Source organism: Heptranchias perlo, chromosome 5 (genome assembly GCF_035084215.1).
Source record: "Heptranchias perlo isolate sHepPer1 chromosome 5, sHepPer1.hap1, whole genome shotgun sequence".
Classification (NCBI taxonomy): domain Eukaryota; kingdom Metazoa; phylum Chordata; class Chondrichthyes; order Hexanchiformes; family Hexanchidae; genus Heptranchias; species Heptranchias perlo.
The window spans coordinates 72,497,492-72,524,344 of record NC_090329.1 but is presented as its reverse complement, the minus strand read 5'-3'; the positions used below and the strand labels follow the sequence as shown (position 1 = coordinate 72,524,344).

Here is a 26,853-nt window from a genome sequence, read left to right as displayed (position 1 = left end):
TTTTTTGGACTTTTTTTTTATTCCTTCCACTCAACTGTGTTGATGAAGGCACTTTGTAGGGCATCTTTGGGGCTAGACATTGTTACTCCCACCATACCTCTTCACACAATGGGTGTCCCTGTGAAAATCCCAGTTTCTTTGTGCTGTTGGTGGAAGATGAATGGGACAAGGAGGATCGCATGGATGTAAGAAAAGCCAGGTTACATAGCAAGAAGAGAGCTCCTACCTGCCATTACCCTTCCAAGCATATCGATCAGCTATAGCAAACTTATCTGATCTTGTCCAAAAAATAATGCATGCTAAGACTTAGGTTCACCAGGGAGTAGTGACAAAGTTATGCTGCATTCTTTAAGGTGAGCTTCAGCCAAGAATTACACCCATCATAAGTTCTGTGCTTATTGAGGGTGTAGAAACAGAATAAATGTAGAAAAAAACAATCTCTAAGGCCAACTCGCCTGTGGAAATCCAAAAACAGTTACCAATGATCCGAGTGCTTGCATTGGAGTGCCCCTTTAAATACCACTTCCTATTGCCATTTGGAAACCAATCTGCTAGGTTTTACTCCATTTTTGTGTGTTAAGATTGTATTGGGGTCTTAATGATATTATAGGACCCCGATTTGCATGTAGAAAAGAGGCGCCCACCTGCTTCGGGGGGGGACGCCCCAGACGCCTAAAAAAACTTTACCTCTGGGCACACTGGCCTGAGATGGTCCAGTTGCAGGCTGCAATACATCTGCAGCTGTGGTGCTGTTTGGCCCTACCCGCTTCCTGGCACATGAAGTCATAGAAGGGGTGGTTAGATGGTGCAGATGTGTTGTTATCAGCAGACACAGCAACATCATCCAATGCCATCTTATGCCTGCCGCTGAACCGCAGGCTCTATGTCACCATGCCAACTGATCTACAGGCCAGCAAAACCCAAGGCACCAATAAATTTATTTAAATCCCTCCATTCAATCAATAAACCTGTCCAAGCAATACCCCAGGCTGAGTATGGCAGCACTCTAAATATCATGAGAGAAGCAAAGACTGGCATTGGAGCCTCTGCCAAGTCTTATTCCAAATTTTAAAGCGGGAGAGGATATTGATAGTTTTATCCAGGCCTTTGAATTGTTAGCCAGTCACCACAAGTGGGACACAAATAATGGGCCAACCAAGTCATGACATCACAGTTTTTTCTCATGTAAATCTTGACAATAGTACAAACTAGGATGTTTGAAAAAGTACTAATTCTCGGTGCTTATGATTTAACGCCTGAAGTGTAAAGGCAGAAATTGAAGAAACTAAGGAAGAATCTGTCTAATACTTATACAGAAATGATAGCTAGCTCGATGACTCGTGGCGAATGTGGCTAGAAAGTGAAGATGTAACGGATTATGAAGGTCTTTGGCATTTAATGTTAAGGCACAGATTTCTGGAAGAAGTTCCAGATGATTTAAGAATCTGGTTACTTGGTCAGGAGTGCAATCTCTCAAGCAGCAAGATGCCCACCGCTGATCATTTTACGGCCTCACGAGAACAGATGAGCCGTTGCATGGGTGGGAGACCAGCTACTCACACCATCCCATAGACAAACCATTCAGCGAGCCGGCTGCTCCTTCTGTCCCAGGTGAAACCGAATGGAGGCAGCCAAGCAGATCTGAAGACAATGAAATCAGCTGCTATAAGTGTGGCAAGGTAGACTTCTGCTGGGCTCTTAGAAATCCTGCAACACAAACCGGGAGGCCACGTGAGCTTGTAAGATATAATACGACCAGTTCTGCAGTGACCGCCTATGTGAATAGGTTGACCCTTCTGTGGCGAGGCCACCAGTGGTCTCTTCAAGGATTGCTGGTTAGGTCGCTCACTGCCCGATACAAATGGGCAGAACATGCGAAGTACACATTGCATCCATTTGTACTTCAAAATTGCAATCAGGGTCCTACAATAGCTATGTGCATAATTGAACAGCCTCCATCCCGAAACAAGCAGGCGTGCCGTGCGGCCATTTACAGTCCCGCCTGAAAATTGCATCAGATGGGCCTTGGCATCCAAAGAGTGGCTGAGGCTCCCTCTCATTTGCCAGCTGCCCGTTTTTCAGGTGAGAAATCGCTGGGCGGCAATTGAAAATCACCTCTGTTTTTTTTTGGTCAGCCAAGTTTCTGAAGTGTGGAAACGCATCAACATGTTTAGTATCTTCTAGTTAAACAACTGAGAAATCCAGAGTTTAGGGCCCCGAGTGGGATACTGCTGGAATTTGACTGGCTAGAACGGTGCAGCTGACCAGCACAGAGAGCTGGTAATTTACTACTATCTTGTGTATAACTAATGATGTAAAACAAAGAATTTAACAAAGGCTGCCTTACCTTATACATATGAGAATTGACTCCAATATCTGCACAAGGTTAGCTAGTGCACCGCCTAGAGGATTAATTGATATTGCACCATTTTTATTAAACTGACATTACCACACTTTCATAAGTACTTTACTATGCAAGTAAATGCTTCACCAAATACATTCTGTTTATGCTGTGCATTTGCACTTCATTTAAACGAGGATCTATTCGGTGACTAAATGAGCCACATCGTGAAGCACAAAGCCATACATACTTAGAAGGTTCAAATTCAACCCCTGCTTTATGTTGAATTAACTAATCTGGATGAGGAGATCCCCCAATGTTCCCAGTGCTGACTGCTGTACAAAAATCTCAGCTGGATGTGTGTGTGTGTGTGTGTGTGTGTGTGTAAGTGCTCATGCACAGGCACTTTTGTGTGCGTGTATGTTTATTTGTGTGTATGTCCGTGTATTTGTGTGCAAGTGTATATTTGTATGTGTGTGTATTTGTGTATATTTGAGTGTGTGTATTGGTGTGTGTATTTGTGCATGTGTGTATTTGTGCGTGTGTTTGTGTGTGTATTTGTGCACGTGTGTGTATCGAGTGAGGACTAGAACTGGCATGGCTCCTTTGGTGGATTTGTTCACTGACCTTTACTCTCTTAATTGCAGAAGTAAAGAAAGACACTTTTGGGATGGACTGCTGGAGGGTACTAAGGGGCCCAGTGCTCATGGAACTATGCTTTACTATGTCTTTGGGAGAGAAGAGGGAAAAATTCTCCCAAAACCAAATTTTCAATACTGTCACTTAGTGCTGCCAATAAAAGAAGTTCTCAATAACTGATCTGTGTTTAAAATAGATACAGGTTGGATCTGGTTTTGTGGAAAAATTATATTATGACAGATGGGACAGACCACTTCCCATCTTTATTTTAAGAGAATCGGTTAATCAGGTGATAGACATTGAACTGTGGAACAGAATTTTACAAATGTTTAAATTTGACCCAAAAGAAAATGTTTACTTCAGTCATCACTGTGGTCAATATGGAAAGAAAGATTTTCATGGATCAGAACCATGACAAAGCTTCATAAAGAGGGTGGTGATGTACAGATTGGTGCTCCAGTCTCTGAACAAAGGAACAGGGCACAATTGTAAAGCTTTCACATTGAGTTGCAGATCAGAAAAATAACTGTGAAATTATGATACTAAAGTTCAATGAATACTTTGTTCCAAAACATTACTTAATTTATGAAAGGTCACTCTTCCACCAGCTCAGTCGAAGATTATGAATTTAACTCATGCAAAAATGATCAAATTCAGGACAGAATTGTGTTTGTCGTTGCTGACAAAGACCTGTCATAGAAGCTGCAAATTAAATCAGAAATGATAATTGACGTACCCTTCCAAATGGTGAGGGATTTGGAGCTGTAAAATGGCAAGTAGCATTTCAGAGGCCAACTAAACAGTTAAACGAGGTTGTAAAAATGTCATGGTTTAGTTGGGCTCTTCTGGGGCCCACAAAAATAATTCAAAACTTACCTTTGCTGGGCCTCTTCTCTTCCATTGCCCACGGGCTTGGTCAGACTGTGCACTGCGCAGGCTCCAACCATTTCCTACTTAAAATGGCAACCAGGGTCCGATTTACGTCATAGGACCCTGATTTCCATATTCAAAAAGGGCTTATTGCCTGAAATAGACCAGCACTGTGGACAATCGGTGGTAGGCCCCTTTCAAAATGGAGCCGGCCGCATCCCAAGTGTCAACGGGGCAGTAAAGCTACCAACCCCATCTTGAGGCCATTATCGCCCCCTTAACACCAAGCGAGGGGACTCAAACTCCATCCAATTGAGTTTTTGTTCTCCGTGGTTCAATTGGGGGCAAGGACTTCCATCCTCTTCAAATATTTTGAACAGCTCTACCGACCACAGAAGTTTTATTTCTCAAGTGAGTCACAGCCTCTTCAGTGTGCTTTGAACCATTTCAGTTGGTTTCATTTCTTTTGTTCCTCGTCATGCTATTGAACGAGTTTATGCATTTCTTACATTCCTGCTGCATCCATCGGTGTTCAGAAAATCCTTAATGATTTCAGTGATCGTGGTCCATGTATACATTCATTCTCTGGAGTGGTGGAGTAGGATTACACCCAGAGAAAATGTCTTTGGAATTTTATAAACCATTGGACTAGAATAAATAACTCCAGTCCTGTGGAATGTTGTTTTCTTTGTCTCCTTCTTAATTATTTTGCATCTTTAGCACTAGCAGAAAATGTTGTCACATTCATTAGCATGGGTTACCATACACCAGCATGGGTTACCATACACCAGCATGGGTTACCATACACCAGCATGGGTCAGCATAGAAAAAGTGCCTCCTCGAGACAGCAGATTTGAGTAATTTCAATTAATTTCTAATTGGGCGTGTCAGTTTACTGTCAGTGTTAAGTTAAAATGCTGCCACCTGGGAGATAAATCGAGACATTTACTGCAGCATGATTGTCTAGAGGGCTTTGATGCATCCAGGCCAAAATATCACTTTGGTGACACCAAAAAGGGCTCAATTATAATGGAACCTTGAGCAAATTTTCTTTCCTGTTGCCCTTTGCAATCAGTCAGTAACAACCTTTATAAAACTTGGTTGTCATGTCAATTATTTCTGACACTGAACCAATCACATTGCAAGAGAAGGGGGCCTCCCAAAAAGGTGAGTCACAGAAGATGCTTGTCCACTTATATGCAGTGACTTTGGTTGGGTATTTCAATAAGTATTAATGGAACTAAAGTTGCCTGTTAGTGTAAATGTGTTGCATTTTAGGGAGAAAATCCATCTGTGACAAAAAAACTAAGGTAATTTCTAAGTATTATTTTTAAAACCATTTGAAAATAAAAGTTTTAAAAGATGCCTTTACTCTACTAAGACATCAGGCACCAAATTTCTTGTCAGTTAGCGGATTTTCTATAATTTTCTATGCGTGGTACTTTTTAACCAACTATGTTATTAAGATTTGTTTTTATCCTCGGACTCTGATAAATACTTGAAACCCAGACCATGAGTAGTTAATTGTCTTGCCACCTGTCAACTGTGCTAAGAGAATGAGTGGGTTAACTAGAGGAAAATAGGTTCTGCTTAGAAACAACATGCTTATGCAAGCCACAGTCTTCTCCAGTACAGCCAAAAGTATCAGGTGCATCTAGGTTTATTGGCCTAGAATTTCTATGTCCTCCTTCCCAATCGTCCCCCTCCCTCCCAATTACGTCCCACCTTCTTCCGGTTGAGCCCCCCTCCTTCATAATCTCTTTCCCCCTCTCTCAGGACCTACCTGAGGGCCTCTGCCAGCAATGCAGCGGCCCAAAATTGAAATCCTCTTCGCCAGCTCGCCAGTCTCATGTAAATGAGGCCTGTAGCCCAATATTGGGTGTGCCTTGGGCCTACCCGTTTCAGTGCAGAGAACACTCCCAATTTCTAGGTCATTAAATCTAAACCAGTTGGGAGTTAGCCAATGTATATTTTTAAGGATATAGAAAGTTCTTCCAGAAAATTTGTTAATAATTGAATGTAAAGAAATGCTTATTGCCAAGCAATTCATATTAGTTTACTTATGTTATTCTTAATTAAGTCAAATTATGGGTTAGTTGAACTACAATGCCTAACTAAACTGCAAAAGGCAAGCAGACCAACGACAGTGAGTAGCTTATACATCTGATTTTTAAAAGATTAGTTTGTGCAAAATTGTTTGTAAACTTTCAATCAAGAAAACATACAGGTTAATGGAGACATGCAACAGAACACAGTATCATGTACCATATGAACATGATTTGAACACTACAGACACAGCAGTTACACAAGTTAATATATTTTAATCACCAGATTGTTACATGAGTACCATAGCATTTTGTGAAAGTGACTATTTTGATGATTTAAAGTAAAGAAATCAAGCAAACATCAAATCATGTTCATATTCAAACTTTATTGGTAGCTGGAGCTAATTACAGAGCTCGTTGTTATTAAGAAGAGACTCCAATGGTTTACAAAAGTCTAAATAAGTAAGAACAGTAGCAAGATCATTGTAATCATTAAGAGAAGTAACCACTGGTGCTTAGAAATTATTGGACGTTTAGTAAAACATATATTTATGTACATAACAGCACAGAAGAATTAGAGAAATATGAAGCTTCCACTTGGTATGAAACACAGCATTCACAAGCTTCAGTACTAGTAATAAAGCACCGTTCCTCTTCATGTCAGTACCAGCTTTAAAACACAGCCCCTCTGATTATCAGGTCCAATTCCCATTCAGTCAGTACTAACTGGTTGATTTTAACTCGGGGTGCGTTCGGGGCGGGGGGAGGACAGGATTGGCAGGAGACCCCATGGAATCCTCGGCGTGAGGCCAGGACCATTTTAACTCCTGGTCCTCATTTAAATTTGTCTGCAAGTGTCTCCCGCCTGAAGCCAGAGGGATCAATATAAGAGCCAGCGGGAGGGAGCGGAAAATTGGGTGGGAGGCCAACATCGCCAGGGACCCAAGGGAACTGTCCAGGCATAAGGTTAGTGCCAGGTTGGGGTTATCCAAAGTGCTGCCGGTGGTGGGAGGGAGAGGGAAGGCCAGGGTTGGGGAGGCCCAAGGGTTCCTTGTGAGCCCGGAGGATCACTATCGCTCCTCCTAGCCCACAAGGAATCCTCACAAAAATTTTTAAAATAAAATTTATCTCACTCTGCTGCCTCTTGCCAGGTTTCGCTGGCAAGTTTGGTGCCCTACAGGCCTCCTGCGATTTCAAATTAAAATAGGGTCGGGGTCCTGATGATCTCATTGGGCCATGACTTTTCCATGTAAAGTAGACCCCCGCCTGCCAAGGACGGGCGGCCCTGCTGTGCCTGATCTGAGGTCAGTTAAGATGATGGATGGTGGGAATGTGTCGGGAATGCAGTAGGACCCCCCCTGCCATCTTAACCTCCTGCCTGCACTGTTCCTACTGGGTGGACAGGGTTAAAATCGATCCTTGGTTATCAGATACAGACTTCTGTTCATTTATCTCTAGTTATAAGACATCTCTTAGTCTAGATCTGGCTATCAGATGTTTAGTCAAGTATTGTACTCGTATACATTGGGTGAAACCATGTATGGTAACAAAGGTGGCTTTGAAGCCCAAAATGTAAACTGTCAGTTATTTATTATCCAAAATGTTCTTGTATCCACTTTTAAGAAATATATATACTGATCAAAAACTGCATGCAGACAACCAGCAGCACGTGGAAAGACCCAATCCATCAGGTTTATAGAATAACATTTAAAATGTATAGTATAACCTAAGCCTCTATGAACCTGATAGCCATCTGCCTAAATACATAACAATTAATATTGCTGTACAGTGTCATACAATCATTTATCTAACGATGCTGAATAATCAAATCTCAAAGCCACGGTGACCAAATAAGACATTTATAATCTTTCGCTATTCTGCCACATAAGTGTATGAATTCAGAGTCAATGGACATTCACAACAGTCTCCAAAATTAGATGCAAACATCTATAGGCTGATTCCACAGTCCAGATCATCTCTTATATCTGCATTCGGTCATAGAGGATACCTGATCCATGAATCCATCCTTCATCTCCTCAATACAACATGGATTGATAAACCAATGACTGCCTTTTGATAAAGAATCACTTGCTTGCCAAATTTTTCCATCACAATAAATACAAATGAATATTAAAATAACTAACTTGGATATCTGCTAAAATCCTTAGCGCACATCCAAAACCGAACGTGAAATGGCAAAAGGCATCTAACAGCTCAATTTGTCATTCACACTGCATTCCATAGCAATTACAAAATAAGTGTAAATTGTTTCAGATGCAGATTTATTCTGAGTGCAAAAACAATATTTTCACCACCAATGTGGTTATCATTCCGCACACTGGAAAACTAAAAATGTAGATTAGAGAAAAGACCATATTCCAGAGCTACAAATACAGCTGTAATTTGGATAAGTGAGAAATTTAAATACTGCAGCAGTCACATCTTTTTGGAACTGTTTAATTATGCAAACTATTTTTCTGTGAAATTCAATCCCTAGAGCAAATGTATTTGTGCAATTACACTGTGGTCTTTGCATTGTGGAACAAAATTAGTATTCTTCATTTTACTGCCAACTGATATTTTTAATAAATACAAATGACAGGGCAGAACACCTCTGGCTTCCATGTTTGAGTTGGTGGTGATGGTTAAATGATGGGAAAACAGTGAAAGTTAAGTGCCACGAGTTCCTTTATGCTTGAATTGTTTAGAACAAAGCAACCAAAATAAAGCAGACAAACTTCAGGTTCCTGCCATGCTGGAGTCTACCATTTAAAAAAAATAACATTATTAACATTGCACTGTAATAATATAAACTTTTGGTTTATGTTATATGCACCAAGGCCTTTTAGGATTCTTATCTCAAACCTTTTGCTTCCTCCAGTGTCTAGTTAAAAAGTGTACCGAAACGATCTCACACAAAATATTTGTGCTATTCTTTCAAACCCCAAAAAAAATTCTGACTGGAATTCTTTTCACATCATGAATGGTAATTGACGGGATCCCCTATCTAATATAATGTTTACTTTCAAAATAAAAACATTATGGCCAGATCTTTAAGGCAATTTCAATTTGAAATATTTGCAACACAAATCATAATCTCGAGTATCAGAGTCTATTAAATTGAACAATTGCAGTGTATGAAAAAAGGGGGAGGATTCAGATTTGGTAAAAAAAGGTTATAAGGATTATAAAAGTACCTGGATAAATATCCCCATGAGTGTACATGTCAATCACATAGCGACAGAACTGATACTGATCTAGCAAAGCAGAAGGGAAAAAACAGCATTGAAGACAACGTACAATGAACAGAATGATAGCAAAGTGGGACTGGTGGATTTGCTTCCATCAGCTTCCGCTGTAACAGGGAACAGAACAAACTGTTCCAAGCACTATTTCTGAGTAAACAAAACAGTTATACTTTGCATTAATGTAGCAACTGGGGTGTACTTGTGCTTAATTTTCTCTGAACTCAATTTTGTAATAAATCCTTTGGCATTGAAAGACCAGTCCAACATTCACAGATTTTTCATACCTAAGGAAAGATATACTTGCCTTGGTGGCAGTGCAATGAAGGTTCACTAGATTGATTCCTGGGATAAGAGGGTTGTCCTATGATGAGAGATTGAGTAGAATGGGCTTATATTCTCTGGAGTTTAGAAAAATGAGAGGTGATCTCACTGAAATGTATACATTTCTTAGAGAGCTCGACAGGATAGATGCTGAGAGGTTGTTTCTCCTGGCCGGAGAGTCTAGAACTAGGGGTCATAGTCTCAGGATAAGGGGTCAGCCATTTAGGACTGAGATGAGGAGAAATTTCTTCACTCAGAGGGTTGTGAATCTTTAGAATTCTTTACCCCAGAGGGCTGTGGATACTGAGCCGTTGAATATATTCAAGGCTGAGATCGATAGATTTTTGGACTCTAAGGGAATCGAGGGATATGGGGATTGGGTGGAAAAGTGGAGTTGAGGTCGAAGATCAGCCATGATCTTATTGAATGGCGAAGCAGGCTCAAGGGGCAGGATGGCCTACTCCTGCTCCTATTTCTTATGTCATATCATTTCTAAAGCAGAATGAAGAAAATTTGCAAAACCAATGAGCAATCCTTCATTCAGATCATTCTTGGAATCTATAAAGGTAAAATATATTTTGATGCAGGACTGTAACGACAGTTGAAAGGGTTAATTATTGTTTTCATTCTTATGTTTTCTCTTAATTGAGAGGCGATCTTATTGAAACATATAAGATTGTGAAGGGGCTTGATCGGGTGGATGCGGTAAGGATGTTCCCAAGGATGGGTGAAACTAGAACTAGGGGGCATAATCTTAGAATAAGGGGCTGCTCTTTCAAAACTGAGATGAGGAGAAACTTCTTCACTCAGAGGGTGGTAGGTCTGTGGAATTTGCTGCCCCAGGAAGCTGTGGAAGCTACATCATTAGATACATTTAAAACAGAAATCGACAGTTTCCTAGAAGTAAAGGGAATTAGGGGTTACGGGGAGCGTCAGGAAATTGGACATGAATTTAGATTTGAGATTAGGATCAGATCAGCCATGATTTTATTGAATGGCGGAGCAGGCTCGAGGGGCCGATTGGCCTACTCCTGCTCCTATTTCTTATGTTCTTATATCTGCTCACTAGCAAATTAACTATTGTAAAATGCACTCCAGCAAACTTAAGTAACTAACACATTTTGTATTGACCAAGGCTATAGTTATACGGTGACTCTACCAATCTCAGATCACGTGTGAAGTGTTGCACACAGTAATCATACTGGACTTCTACTGCACACTGCACATCACTGCAGATCACATAGAGGTCAGGCACAAAGGGGTTCTGCATATGCACACTTGGTCGTATACAAAGAACTCCCCTTCTGGGTGGCTAAATTTTAATATTAGGAGAGTGTGGGTGGGAGTCTTCACTTTTTTATCATTGTTAAAAGATTCCAAAAAATGTGTTAAGTTTCCAAGGGGATCCAGTGGGACTTTTGAAATATAGCTTTGTACTCGACTGCAGCCTGATAGTGGCTGCCTAGAGGAGGCCTCACACTATTTGGCTTAGTGTGCTTGAAAGTCATATTGGGACCTAACTCCTGAGTAATACGGCCAGTTCTGCACCCAAAACTTCTTTTGTACTGATGAAAAAGTGACAGTATATCTGCACATAATATTAGTTCTTTCTCAGCAGGATTGCGACTCCTTTTTTTCTTCTGAGTGTCTTTTTAAATATGTTAAAATGCAGATTAACTGCAGGCACTACAAAAAGTATAAAGTATTGTTACTGCTTAGAAGATTTGATACTGTCAGAAATTGTGTATGATTTGATAAGCTTAATTAATTGATAATAATCATGAGCTTTACAAAATTACTTAGCAGGACAAAATTACTTAGGTAGCTAGCAATAACATATTTTGAAGAGTCCATGAAGTTAGGGTGAAAATGAATGTTCTGTCCTTGCAAGTAGCATTGAAAATGCAATACATAAGCTCCCCCCTTTCCCCCTGGTTAATTAGGATGATTATTATTGGTTTCCCTGAATGTATTTCATGCTGGTTGAATGGACATGCTGCTGATATGTGCTGAAAAGGTTATTTTCTTGCCCCTTCGGTCTACGATATTTGGAATCAAGAGACTTGAACCACATCATGCGGATGATATCTGCTGAGTTATACCCCAAAACGTTTTTCAGGATAGACACACAGAAAGATATAAATACACAAACATGTTAGTTCACTTTGCTTTTCAGGCATCTGAGTCACACAGATGAGGCAAGTTATTAAAAGGCGAAATATGATATGAAGAACCAATTGGAAAGAAAACACTATTCAGCTACTTTCCTTCACTGTCAGAATAATCCTTGGTTAAGGTTTCATTATAAATAATGTGAAAGGGTCTAAATGATTTTAATCGTTGTACCTTACATTGCTATTCAAAATAAAAGACAATAGAAACCTCAATTACTTTTTCTTTTAGACAGTTGTCTCTTGTAAAAACTGATTTTAGGCCCCATGTTTTTTCTTCTGATGTCTCTCAGATGCCTTACTTGGATTTTTATTACTAACGCCCTCTTTGTCAATATTTATCTTTTCACCTTTATCCTTTGATTTCGGCTTCTCCTCTTTGGTATCTTTCACTTTTTCCTTCCTTTTGCCTACTTTCTCAGACTTCAGATCTGCAGGCTCTTTCTTGTCGCTCTTTTTACCTTTCTTTTCTGTTTCAGCCTCAGGTTTTTCATGTTTCATGGGCTTCTCCTTTTTTACTTGGATCTTTGGCTTTGCTTTTTCCTCTTCCTTGGTTTTTATTTTAACATTCGTTACTTTCTCTACCTTTTTCTCCAATTTAATTGTTTTGAGCTGCTTCTTCACTTTTTCTTCAACCTTGGGTACTCTGACAGTTTTATCTACTGGAGAAAACAGACAATTTTTTAAAGCAATTTTTCTCTTTAAGGCTCTCAGCTTTCAAATGAAATGATTTGCCAATATGTTTAATTACTTGTAAAAGGAAAACTCTAGAAATATTCTTAAAACACTCGTGGATCTGCTGTGGTGCTGCTCAGATAGTTTAGGGTATGGAGCACAGCATCCTGTATATGTTAGGGTAAATTTTCAAAGCTTCATGTCACACTTGGGAGACTCGCTTGACTGGAGCATTAATTGGAGAATCAAACATGCTGGTCAATGTATCTGAGGCTCAGTGCTCCCTCCTGATTTTCAAATAATTCATTTTAATCACCAGTAGATCGGAAGTGCCTTAAATTAGGCACGCTGACCTCTGCCTCTGATTCTCCAATCTGCATGGGTAAGGTTCCACAAGGCAGTCCTAACCTATCTATCAGATTGTATCCAATTTCTTCATCATTTTAAAAACCTTAATCATATCCCCTCTAAGCCTATATTCTTGAAAGAAATAATCCTAACTCAAAGTCCATTCTTATAAATGTAGGGACAGGAGTAGGCCATTCAGCCCCTCAAGCTTGTTCTACCATTCAATTAGATCATGGCTGAACTCCATTTACCCACCTTTATTCCATATCCCTCGATATGCTTACCTAACAAAAATCTATCAATATCAGAATTGAACATTTTAATTGACCTAGCATCCACAGCCTTTTAGGGGAGAGAGTTCCAGATTTCCACTACCCTTTGCGTGAAGAAATGCTTCCTGATTTCAGTCCTAAATGCCCAAGCTCGAATTTTAAGGTTGTGCCCCCTTGTTCTGGCTTCCCCTGCCATATAGTAACACTGCATTTACCCTATTGAATCACTTTATAATTTTAAACACCTCAATGTTCTAAACTCAAGGGAATACAAGCCAAGTTTATGCAATCTGTCCTCATAATTTAACCCCTTAAGCCCTGGTATTATTCTGGTGAATCTGCGTTGTACCCGCTTCAAGATCAATATATCCTCCTGAGGTTTGGAACTGAAATCGATGGGTAAAATTGTGATTCTTTTGTAAATTATTGATTTTTTTTTTACATGTTAATTATATGATAACATTTATCAGTAGTGTACAGTAGGGGTTAATGAGGAACTGTCACTGCAGTAGTAGACTATAGAAATGGAATATGATCAAATTCTGCACTTGGGCAGAGCAGTCGATTGCAGTGTGGAAACCGGCCTATTCACCAAACAGAGCAATTTGTTTTCTTTAAATCATCAGGCTGGCCCACTTACACATTATCCGAACCCTACTGACAATTTCCTTCATCCCACCTGCACTGAAGTTGCACTGCAAATTTAGTCGGTACCCATCAACAGTACGCAAATGCCCCAAACAACACAATTTGGGACAGTGTCAGATCCATGCCCATGAGTGGATCCTTCAAATATAACAGATTTTGTTACTCACTAATTTACGAGAATTTGTTTTATCTTTAGAGAAAGGAAAATTGCAAAAGAAAAAATACTAGATCAGCCTTAAAAAAATCCAGCATAAATTAGTGAGCTGATGATTTGAATGATATGCTAATATAAGCAAAGGAGAGATACTTGCCTTGCCATCATCACTGATTAAATCATTATCTAATTAGACCAAAAAGGGGTGCATCAAGGGTAAAGTTTGTTGCAATAGAGAGTAGGGGTGAATTACCATGGAGGTTCTCCTCTCATCTGCTGTAACGTAGCGTGGTAAATGAGGTTGGTGAGCTGCAGGCCACCATATAGGACTATGATATAATGGCAATAACTGAGACCTGGCTCAAAGAAGGGGATGATTGAGTACTCAATATTCCAGGCTACCAGGTATTCAGGAAAGATAGGGAAGGAAAGAAAGGAGGGGGAGGCATTATTGACCAAAGAAACTTTAATAGCACTAGAATGGGATGATGTACTTGAGGGGTGAAAGACAGAATCTATTTGGTTAGAATTAAGGAACAATAAAGGAGCTATTACGCTACTGGGTATATACTATAGGCCACCAAATAGTGGAAAGGAGATAGAGGAGAAAATTTGCAGGCAAATTATAGAAAGATGCAAGAACTATAGAGTAGCAATAATGGGGGACTTCAATTATCCCAATATAGACTGGGACAGTAACAGCGTAAAGGGCAAAGAGGGAGAGGAATTCCTGAAATGTATACAAGAGAACTTTCTTGAACAGTGTGTTTCCAGCCTAACAAGAAAGGAAGCAGTGCTGGATCTAGTTCTGGGGAATGAAGTGGGGCAAGTGGAGCATATTTTATTGTTGGAGCATTTGGGGAACAGTGATCATATCATTAGGTTTAGAATAGTTATGGAAAAGGACAAGGAACAATCAAATGTAAAAATACTTAACTGCAGGAGGGCTAATTTCAATGAGTTAAAAAGGGATCTTGCCCAGGTGGATTGGAATCAAAAATTAGTAAGCAAAACAGTAATTGAACAAAGGGAGGCCTTCATGAAGGAGATGGTTCGGGTACAGAGTAGACACATTCCCATGAGCGGGAAAGGAAGAACATCCAAAACTAAATATAGAGATTAAAATAAAACAGAAAAAGGAGGCTTATGACAAATGTACGGTTCATAATACAATAGAGAACCAGGCTGAATACAGAAAAGAGGAGATCTAAAAAAGGGAATGAGGGGTAAAGAGAGAATATAAGACTAGATTAGCGGCTAATATAAAAGGGAACCCAAAAGTCTTTTATAAACATATAAATATTAAAAGGGTAGTCAAAGGAAGGGTGGGACTGATTAGGGACAAATAAGGAGATCTTCTTGTGGAGGCAGAGGGTATGGCTGAGGTACTAAATGAATAATTCACGTCGGTCTTCACTAGAGAAGAGGATGCTGCCATTGTAGCAGTAAAGGAGGAGATAGTAGTGATATTGGATGGGATAAAAATAGATAAAGAGGAGGTACTTAAAAGATTGGCAATACTCAAAGTAGAAAAGTCACTCGGTCCAGATGGGATGCATCCTAGGTTACTGAGGGAAGTAAGGTTGGAAAATGCAGAGGCTCTGGCAACAACCTTCCAATCCTCCTTAAATATGAGGACAGTGCCAGAGTTCTGGAGGATTGTAAATGTTACACCCCTGTTCAAAAAAGGGGAGAGGGATAAACCTGACAATTACAGGTCAGTCAGCCTAATGTCGGTGGTGGGGAAGCTTTTAGAGACAATAATCCGGGACAAAATCAATTGGCACTTGGAAAAGTATGGGCTAATAAATGAAAGTCAGCATGGATTTGTTAAAGGAAAATCGTGTTTGACTAACTTGATTGAGTTCTTTGATGAAGTAACGGAGTTAATGAGGGTAGTACAGTTGATGTTGTGTATATGGACTTTTAAAAGGCATTTGATAATGTACCACATAATAGACTTATTAGCAAAATTAAAGCCCATGGGATTAAAGGGACAGTGCAGCATGGATACAAAGCAGAGAGCAGTAAAAGGTTGTTTTTCAGACTGAAGGAAAGTATACAGTGGTGTTCCCCAGGGGACAGTATTAGGACCACTACTGTTTTTGATATATATTAATGACCTGGACTTGAGTATACAGGGCATAATTTCAAAGTTTGCAGATGACACAAAACTTGGAAATGTAGTAAACAATGTGGAGAATAGTAACAGACATCAGGAGGACATAGACAGACTGGTGAAATGGGCAGGCACATGGCAGATGAAATTTAATGCTGTGACGAATGAAGTGATATATTTTGGTTGGAAGATGAGGAGAGGCAGTATAAACTAATGGTACAATTTTAAAGGGAGTGCAGTAACAGAGAGACCTGGGGGGTGTACATACAAAAATCTTTGAAGGTAGCAGGACAAGTTGAGAAGGCTGTTAAAAAAACATATGGGATCCTGGGCTTTATTAATAGAGGCATAGAGTACAAAAGCAAGGATGTTATACTCAATCTTTATAAAACTCTGGTTAGGACTCAGTTGGAGTATTGTGTTCAGTCCTGGACACCACACTTTAGGAAGGATGTCAAGGCCTTAGAGAAGGTGCAGAAGAGATTTACTGGAATGGTACCAGGGATGAGGGGCTTCAGTTATGTGGAGAGACTGGAAAAGCTGGGGTTGTTCTCCTTAGAACAGAGAAGGTTAAGGGGAGATTTGATAGAGGTGTTTAAGATCATGAACGGTTTTGATAGAGTAAATAAGGAAAAACTGTTTCCAGTGGCAGAAGGATCAGTAACCAGAGGACACAGAGATCTAAGGTGATTGGCAAAAGAGCCGGAGACGACATGAGGAAACATTTTTTGACGCAGCAAGTTGTAATGATCTGGAATGCACTGCCTGAAAGGGTGGTGGAAACAAATTCAATAGTAACTTTCAAAAGGGAATTGGTTAAATACTTGAAGGGAAAAAAATTACAGGGCGATGGGGAAAGAGCAGGGGAGTGGGACTAATTGGACATGGATAGCTTTTTCAAAGAGCCGGCACAGACATGATGGGCCAAATGGCCTCCTCCTGTGCTGTACCTACTATGATAAAATGGTAGTATCAACTTCACCGGAAGACCTTTGGATATCCAGAAAAATGGTGTGAATTCTATTTTCACCTTTTTTCCTAGGTTTCCGTGGCTATTCCACCGAAGTTATGCAGGCAAGCGAAAGAATCTGTAGGACTGGAGGAGGTTACAGAGGCAAAAACCCTGGAATCTTTTCAGAAACTTTTGGATGCTGAAATGGGGGAAACTTTAGGATCTTTCTGGATGGACGAACTAAGATGGGCTGAATGGCTTTTCTTATCCATGAAAGAAAAGAAGGAAAGACTTGCATTTATATAGAATCTTTCACAACCTCAGGACATTCCAAAGCACTTAAAATACTTTTGAAGTGTAGGCACTGTTGTAATGCAGGAGACGTGGCAGCCAATTTGGCTGCACAGCAAGGTCCCACTAAAAAGCAATGAGATAATGGCCAGATAATCTTTTTTTTTGTGATGTTGGTTCAGGGATAAATATTGGCCAGGACAATGGGGACAAGTCCCCTGCTCTTCTTCAAAATAGTACCATTGGATCTTTTACATTGACCTAAGAAGACAAATGGGGCTTCAGTTTAACGGCTCATCTGAAAAACAGCACCTCTGACAATGAAGCACTCCCTCAGCACTGCTCTGGAGTGTCAGCCTAGATTTTGTACTCAAGTCTTTAGAGTGGGGCTTGAAACCACAACCTTCCGACTCAAAGGCGAGCATGCTACCACTGAGCCAAGGCTGTCACATGTGATTGTGTATCGTGGAATACATCTCTCTCCTGGGCAGGACTATTACAGTTCCAGCCAGGTAGGAGCCATCCCCTGTCTGGAACCCAAACAACAACTACCAAACGCAGGCCAGTAGCTGCAGTGTAAATGCATCCTCAAGCAGCAGTTATTTTGACAGGCTGTATTGTTATCTATAAGAAAACTATTCCATCAAAAGTATGGGTAATGGTGTTGGTGTTTCTTTGTTCCGATAACAAGGATAGCCAACTCTTGACCAAAGTGCCTCTACTGGTTATGAGCGGTGTTTACCTTTTGATGGAGCTTTTTGTTTTGTTTCTTCTTTTGCTTTTATCTTTCTTTCAGGTTTAAGTCTTTTAGTCTCTGAGAGTGAAAACACATACATCAAGATTAGGAAAACAAAGAAAAACACAACTAAAAGACATGGGCAAAGGATGCCATTAAACAAAATCCATTCTCAAGGAAAACTAAGTATGGTAATTATGGTGCACCAAATATATTATTTTTTTTATCAAAATATGATTTAATTTCAGCAAAAATACAAAGCTGGTGTTTAAAAGGATAGCTGATAAAATTTCATCATGGAAAAGTACAGAATGCGGTAAGTACCATTTGCTCTATTGTCTGCATTATATTGGGCCAGAATTTACTGCCAAAATAATGGTGAGACTAACAGCGCTCACTGTCATTTCTGCACAAATCAGACAGTAACTTCAGCCAAGGGCAGATGCGCATTTCAACGCGAAAATCCGGAAGTCGCTGTCCGACATGCGCCACTCACCGTCAGCTTCACGAAAACGGCATCTCGCTGTCTGACTCACCATTGAAATACCTTGAACGGCGTGAAGTTCTTGTACTTGCATGGTAGGTACGGACCAAACTCACCTCAGAAAGTTAGGGCTCGTCCTTTTCAGTCTCGGTACCCTTTTTAACGGCGTGATAAATCTTAATTACTGCCAAAAAAACCTCTCTGGTACTGAAAATTAACTTTTACAAGTGTGGAGTCTCATTCCTTCTAATTGTTGTTGGAGATTATTTTTTTAAAATGTAAATAATTTTAACTTTTTTTAACTTTTTCTTTCTGTCTCTTTCATCTCTCTTAATCCAATCTTTCTTTCCCTCTCTTTATTTCACTTTCTGTACCTGATTTGAGGTTGAATTCACTATTCCAACTTACACTTCTGGGTTCAGACCCTGCGCTACTCATTTACAATTCTTCAATCTGATTGGTTAAGGAGATACAAGGATTTTTTTATTCATTCATGGGATGTGGGCATCGCTGGAAAGACCAGCATTTATTGCCCATCCCTAATTACCTTGAGAAGGTGGTGGTGAGCCACCTTCTTGAACCGCTGCAGTCCGTGTGGTGAAGGTTCTCCCACAGTGCTGTTAGGTAGGGAGTTCCAGGATTTTGACCCAGCGACGATGAAGGAACGGCGATATATTTCCAAATCGGGATGGTGTGTGACTTGGAGGGGAACGTTCCGGTGGTGTTGTTCCCATGTGCCTGCTGCCCTTGTCAGTGTAGGTGGTAGAGGTCGCGGGTTTGGGAGGTGCTGTCGAAGAAGCCTTGGCGAGTTGCTGCATTGTACCTTGTAGATGGTACACACTGCAGCCATGGTGCGCCGGTGGTGGAGGGAGTGAATGTTTAAGGTGATGGCTAGGGTGCCAATCAAGCGGGCTGCTTTCTCCTGGATGGTGTCAAGCTTCTTGAGTGTTGTTGGAGCTACACTCATCCAGGTAAGTGTAGAGTATTCCATCACACTCCTGATTTGTAGATGGTAGAAAGGCTTTGGGGAGTCAGGCGGTGACTCACTTGCCGCAGAATACCCAGCCTCTGACCTGTTCACACAGGTCCTAGATGCCCTGTTGAGGGTGCCACGATGTTTAGATCTCTAACTTACAGCAACTTTCAGTGCAAAAGCTCATGGAAAGTATATGGGCAAGTGCAAGTCTAGCTGCTTACAGTAAATTCAGGCCCAATGTGTTTTAACTGTCATATATCAATTCAGTCAGATTTACAAAAAAATGAACAAGTGAGTCAAAATATATTTGAAGACTAAGCAAAATCTCTTACCTGGCGGTGCAGCTAAAAAAGACAAAGAAAGAAATACAATCATTTTAAAAATAATTAAACTGTATGTTATTTTTTCTATAATTAAAACACAGAAATAGTTATCAAATTGGCATAGCCAGCTTCTACATTGCCTTTTTCTATTAGGCACATTATATTAGTTCATGTGACAACTATCAATACAACCAGTAAAGAGGATACGAACATAAGAAAGCGTGAATCATGGAAAGTTCATTCAGCCCTCTGAACTCATCCCTTGTGATGGACCATGTATAATTTGTATTTCTGTGGACTTTACCTAACCTGTTTATAGGATGAAATGATACCATGTGATATCAGTATATGATTGATTAATTTATTCACATGAAATCCTTTTGCCTGCTATTTTAATGGAGGAGCTAATCTATTTATTTTGTTTATATTTAAAACATTAATGGGCTGATGCCTAAATTAAAATAGTAGACCAAGGAGTTTCATACCAATATAACCTGTTCATCAGCTAATATCACATTGCATGGTTACACCGCATTAATCTTTTGATGGGGACGAGTAAAACCTTCAAGATAAAACTGTATAATTTCTCTCTGACTGTTATACTTCAATGCACTATGGAGTACCCTTAAGATCAAGATTTACAACAGAAAAAAATAATCTTGATCAGAATTTGATCATATATCTTTTATTAAAATAAACTTTGAGCCTTGTGTTATTGTATGCTGGTATAAGAACACTCCGTGACATAAAGCGTAGGATACAGGTCTACAATCTCCCAAATGGTGAGTTGGTCTCTTCCCAGCAGAGATGGAGGTCAGGCATTTCTCCACAGGCAAAACAAGGTAGTTGGAGGAGAAATTGCCCTTGCACATCTTCTGGTGGTCAGTTAGAGAAATACGTTTGTGACCAGGTAGCTTGCTTATCATCTTGGCCATGGAATGATTCCCTCAGCCTCCCCAGTGGCTTAGTGGCTACATATACTTTCCAGTTACAAAACCAGGTAGCTCCTACACAAGGTCCCTGGCCTGTGCTGTGTAAACTGATATCAGTCCATATGGTATTAGGGGTCTACAATTGGCCTCAGAAACCCTGGGTTAGGGGAGGAAAAATCAGCCGGATCTCTGTCCCTGATTGCTATCCAATGACTACTGCTGAATAGCATGGACATCCAGACACTGGATGAGAGATGGCCAGAGCTTGGCTGTGATGTCCTTTACGATTAAATAGCCTGTTAACACTTATTCTCTGCGCTCACACATGAAAAATGACCATTTGGGTGAGGTACCAGAGGGTTAATGCATCTATGAATTGGAACCTAGCAGCATCTTCAGGAGAGAAGTGAAGAAAATTGGGGGGAAAATCCCAAAAATTCACCATTTAATCATATTAAATCTAGAAAAAAAGCACAGTAGACAGATTCTAATTATTTGATGTAGAGTATACAATAATGACAGCAGTTTAGTAAACGAGTACAATAGAATGCATTTCCCTGCAGACACTATACACACTTGACTTTCATTCTGTTTGTGTGATTAAAAGCTTCTTTGCAGCAAAACTCACAGGCATATTTACAAAGTAAATCAAGTTACATTATCACTTTTGCATTAATATGCGCTCAAGACTGCTTGGTACTGACACAAAAGTGGCAGTAAAACTGCAGCTTGAATATAAGAAAATAAGCCTAGAAATTCCTGGGTTATAGTAGGCCATAAGTCAGGATTTTTGCCTTTGTGGGGTCAAGAATTTCTGACGGGATAGATTTATGCCAGGGTTCCACTGGAAAAGTGCCCTGCCAGAAACTGTGTTCTGTTTTAGGACAGGTTGAAGAAACGTGCAGCGTTCATAACGGCAACCATATGCAAAGATGACATCATGTGGTCTAAATTCTAGGACTTTCACCTTCCCACTGCCCTTGAGAGTGTGTGCCACTGTTCAAAAAGGCTCAGTTTGCCCAGCCCATTCATCAAGTGCTTCATTAAAAGGCCACTGCTCACTGAGATTGCCTGTGAAGACTTTTTTTTGACAATCACTGCAAGCATGACAAAAACGTTTTCACTCTTTCCCTGCGTTATCCTCAGAAAGCATTCTATTGCAAGAGAATTAATGAGCTAGGATCTGAGGGCTGCCCAAAGCCTTCCTGATGGGAATCCAATTTTATATGCTGGAGAAAGAGGAGCAGCAGGAGGCTGTAATAGTAGCCAAACTAATCAGACAACACCAGAGGAAAGCCAAACCATCCCAGCATTATCGATGCAGCAGGATTTATAGACCCAGGCGTACTTTCTGAGACCTTTCCTAGCAGCTCCGTCTCTGGAGGCTATGTTTCAGTCTAGAAGCTTTGAAAGGGCTCTGTTCACTGCTCCAACCAGATCTGCAACCAAGGTCCACGGCACAATGCTCTCACTGTGGCACAGAAAGTCACCACATCGCTCAACTTTTACGCCCAGGGGACTTTTGTCTCATCACATGTAAATCCACATCTACACTATCTGTAGCCCCTTCAGTGAGTGTTTCTGGACTGCTGAGTGCAAGGCAGAGGGTTAATGATGGGGTGGGTGAGCCTCCAGTAGCTTGGCATTCCTTGGCATTTTGTGCTTTCTTCTCCTGCAGGAGGAATGCATGGTGTTCATTGGATGCTACAGATCCCAGATCCTGCAGTCATGTGGAATGGGCAGTAGTAAGAGTAGGTTTCGGGGAGCAAGGACCTAGATTGTGAGACTTTAGTGTGCTAGCATGCATTGCAAGATGTGAAATACTGAACATGAATGATGCCAAATTACTTTGCTTCCGGGGCAATGGGGAGGGTATCATGTGATACCCCAAAGGGCAATACTGTTCTAAGGAATACCCAATTTCTTCTCTGTGATTCAGTTATCTGCCCTATTATTCATCTGAAAATAATTTTACCTTTGCTTTCCTAGTCAGGTTATTACACTTCTTCCGATATTGCAATGGGGTCCTTGATGTTATGGAGGTCCCACTAACAACCACAGTCACCTCCATCCACATGGCCTGTGCTGCAGCATGTGATGGCCACTTCCCAGGTACTCCAACAATGACATTCCTCCATTTCCAAAGTTGTGCAACAGCACTTCCACATCATCTAAAAAAATTAGCAGCTCACCTTTTTCCATCTTCAGCTCCAGCCAGTTCAGTCCCTCTTCCAACAGCCTGCTCAGCCCTTTAAATAGAGGTTACATTCTTGCTCTGTCCCCTTACCAAATTTTCTGGCTCCCCTGGCCTATCTGGACCACTGCTGGCAGGACTCCCACCCTTGTCCCACCAGCATTATTTAAATTAGCTGACCCCAGAATTTCTGATCGGGTCAGCCATTTTGGCGGGCATAAGTACCACTCCACTGCACTTACATTGGCGGAGCAGGACCCCAGGCATTTTCCAGGCTATAGTCTTTATCGGTAACATATGAACCCGGACTTCAAGGGTTACGTTACGAGGAGAGATTACACAAATTGGGGTGGTATTCTCTAGAGTTTCGAAGGTTAAGGGGTGATTTGATCGAAGTTTATAAGATATTAAGGGGAACAGATAGGGTGGATAGAGCGAAACTATTTCTGCTGGTTGGGGATTTTAGGAGTACGGGGCACAGTCTAAAAATTAGAGCCAGACCTTTCAGGAGCGAGATTAGAAAACATTTCTGCACACAAAGGGTTGTAGAAGTTTGGAACTCTCTTCCACAAACGGCAATTGATACTAGCTCAATTGCTAAATTTAAATCTGAGATAGATAGCTTTTTGGCAACCAAAGGTATTAAGGGATATGGGCCAAAGGCAGGTATATGGAGTTAGATCACAGATCAGCCATGATCGTATCAAATGGCGGAGCATGCACGAGGGGCTGAATGGCCTACTCCTGTTCCTATGTTCCTAATGTAGCACTTTCCTTGATGGCTACTTATTTTGCCCACAGTAGGAAAGAATGCAGCTAGCATTAAGACAGATAGCCTTAATTTTGCAGCAATCTCATCTTGGCTTATTGCAGACTGCAAGAGAGTATGTAATTGCATTGAAGGACAGTTCAAACTTAGTGATCTATCTTAATCACTCTCCCCTTTTTTCATTATGATAGATTGTTGATAAAGTCTGGGCATAAAAGATGCATGGCCAATAAATGTACTACGCAAGAAATAATGAACATGATTTCATGTTTCCATGAAAACCAATCTTGCTCATTATCAGATGACAATCAAGTTTATTAAAAAGCACAATGAACTTGACAATGTCTTTATGTAAAGTAACTACTCTCATTATGATGAATAGGCCCACTCTGTGCTCTTTATTGCTACATATGTTCTGATTTCCCCTTGATTTATTAATGTAAGATATTACAAATGCTATTAATTATTATTCACTTTTATCGCAAATGATGACATCAAAGTGCAGATTTTTTATTAATGTCTTTCTCTTACTTCCTGCATAGGCAAATAATGATAACAATGTCCTCTAGACAACACCATTTAGAAAATCAGCATAAAACTTTTGGTTTTAGCTTCAGGCAATTAACCTTCAAAGTGTCAGTCACTTCCAAAGCATATTTTTCACATCCCCTCCATATATCCTCAACAGCATTTCTTGGCACCAGGCACTCTCCTCCAGCCAGCAATGCAGGGCACTCTACCATAGCCTTCATGATGGCCATTGTCCATCACAAACAGGAGGTGCAATTCAAATGAGGTGTGTTTCTCAATCAACTGTCAGACTGCAGCTCATCATAAGCCAACTCAAACCAGCCTGTTTTGACTGGTTCCATCATGTATCAAGTTTATCGTCATTATGTGTCTTTGTGTTATGCTTAGAATTGGTGATCTTGGCTTTGCTACTTCATTGCTTCTCATGGTAAAATGAATAGATATTAATTAGGGTCATCATCAAATGAATTTCTTCTTGAGTTATGAGTTTTGTTTAGATAACATTTTCATCTTATTGTGACAAAACAGAGGGTTAATATTCCTCTCCAGGGCCCTGCTGGGTACCAGACAGGCGCAACAGACTGAAGTGCACTGTTTTTTGGGAGGTGGTCAAAGTTCAACGTATCTGGTGGTCCCTGTATCTTCAGGGTGCATCAGGGACCACCATAGACCCTCCATTCTGCACGTGTAATGGTGGAAGCACCACTGCCAGCTTTTTTGGGGTGCTTCTCCATTTGGGTTCACAAAGGTGCACACAAAGGAGAATGAGGCAGGAGGTTAGGCAATGCCCCTCCCACCTCATTAACATAAGGTATGCTGAGCCTGCAACTACTGAAAATTCCCCTTTGCTCTCTTCAAACTCTTCTCTCTTATGAGACATACCTCTCGCTCCATTGAATCCCTCCCCACCAAATCAAGTACCGCTCCTCAATACCGCTCCTCAATGCCATGTTAGCTGATATTGTTATTGGGTTCCTTTACTCTCCCCTTCAAAACCACTGTTATCAGCCCCTACTCAAAATGCCCACCCTCAACCATCCCTCCCCTTCCTCCCTCAAGTCCTTGAGTGGGTTTCACCTCCCAACTGTGCCCATCTCTCTTGAAACTCCCAATTAAAATCCCTCCAGCACAACCAGATGTGGTGGTAGTGAGTGAAGGAGTTGGGCATGAGAAAAGGATACTCACCCTCATTTGAGACCAGGCCTCAATCTTCCCAACTCCTGCTTCCTTGATATTGCATTTGCCCAAGATTTTTTGCACAGCCTCTTCATAATGGGTGAGAGTACAGAGTTTAAGGGGCCTTCTCTTAGGAGGCTTCTCTCCCTCTGTTGCAGGCAATTTTGTTCTGCAAGGAGGTAGATAATTGATAGTAGCAAAAGGGCTTTCACCCTTCACCATCATCCTGCTGCCCACGGTGTGTATGATGAGAGGAATAACCTTTCTGCTGTTACAATTGTTGGAAGGAATTGGTGGGGCTGCAGCTTTTCAAAATGTGAGGAAAATATAGAAAGGAGGTGCAGCAAAGTATAACCTGCTGCCTAATGGGCAACCATGGGAAGCTCCAAAGGAAATGACAGATTGGAGGAGGCAGGATATGGATCGTGCCCTGTACAATGGAAACAATGAGTGATGTGAGTAGGATTTTCTACCTTAGTACATTTGCTGAGCTCATTGAATGTCTTTCTGCACTGCAGCCAAGTACTAGGGAATAAGCTTCTGGCATTAATATGGCTTGCTACCTCCTGCCTAACATCATCTCTGAGAGTTAACATCTGTCCGAGAGTAACAGGATGTCCCACCTCTACCAAACTTGATCCACCTAGATCTTCATTGCCTCATCTGAGAAATGAGACACTCTGTCGCTTCCTCAATTGCACATTAATGTACTTGTGAACCGGAAGACAGTTGTTACTATTCTTGTACCAGGAATAGCGCAATATCCCTTTAAGCTGCTGCAGGTCTTAAAGATCTGCAGCAGTGCATGATTTTCCAGTCCCCCTAATGGGCAGGCTACCAACTCAGCTGCTGTTTGTGCCTGTGGGCCAGCCATGATATGTTAATGTAGCTGAACTTCGAAATTTGGCCTGGTTTAGCATTGCTTGGCTCGGACAGGTACTAATCCCATGGCGTCAGCTTTCCATCTTTTTTAGACTGCTAGACTAAAACTGGCCCCAGTGAATATATTAGCCATTTGGTTACAAAATTTATGAATGCAACAACATGGGCTTCATTTTCGCACCCGTTATCGGGTGCGTTCCTGGCGGGGGGGGCTCCGAAAATCGGGGAATCTGATAGCGGGTCAGGAGCCCGGCTCCAACCCGCCCACTTCCGGGTTCCCCACAGACGCGCCGGCGTGCGCACGCAGCCCCCGCATGTGGGAATCCCGCAGGCAATTAAAGCCAGCGGGGTGCCACTTGAGAGTATTTACCTTGCTATTTCAGGTCATTAACAGACCTGATTAAGGGATTATGTGAGGAGGGGTGGGATTTTATTGACAACTGGGACTGTTTCCCAAACTGGGGGAAACACTCCCAGTTCAAATGGAGGTGTTGCAGCTGTCAGCCTGTGGCAGCTGCAAAGGTCCATTTGACAGTTTGGGGGGGGGGGGGGGAAGACCCTCACTCATTGCAGGAGGCCACTCTGTCACTTGGGACAAAGTTTGGCCTCCACCACCCTCCTCCTGACAATCAAATTCACCAACTTGCACACTTACCCCGGGGTCCAGAGACATGTACCTACCTTGCGGACCCCCTCATCTTCCGGATGGGGGCCGCCGTAGCTGCAGTCATGACCTCCTCGGAGGGCGAACAGCAT

The 26,853-nt window shown here is 41.2% G+C and overlaps 1 protein-coding gene across 50 annotated transcripts in view; it reads right to left on the bottom strand.

Annotated features, from left to right (window-relative positions):
• trdn (triadin) overlaps nt 1-26,853 on the bottom strand; it is a 471,335-nt gene that overhangs the window by 347,707 nt on the left and 96,775 nt on the right. For 48 of the 50 annotated variants that reach the window (XM_067984607.1, XM_067984633.1, XM_067984632.1 and 45 more), the window contains 4 exons: nt 19,623-19,634; nt 17,837-17,908; nt 11,986-12,297; nt 9,093-9,152 (listed from right to left, as the gene is read on the bottom strand). In XM_067984607.1, the coding sequence (XP_067840708.1) occupies nt 9,093-9,152; nt 11,986-12,297; nt 17,837-17,908; nt 19,623-19,634 (456 nt within the window). The remainder of the gene's footprint in view (nt 1-9,092; nt 9,153-11,985; nt 12,298-17,836; nt 17,909-19,622; nt 19,635-26,853) is intronic. The other 2 variants (XM_067984599.1, XM_067984621.1) reach the window with 2 other exon arrangements.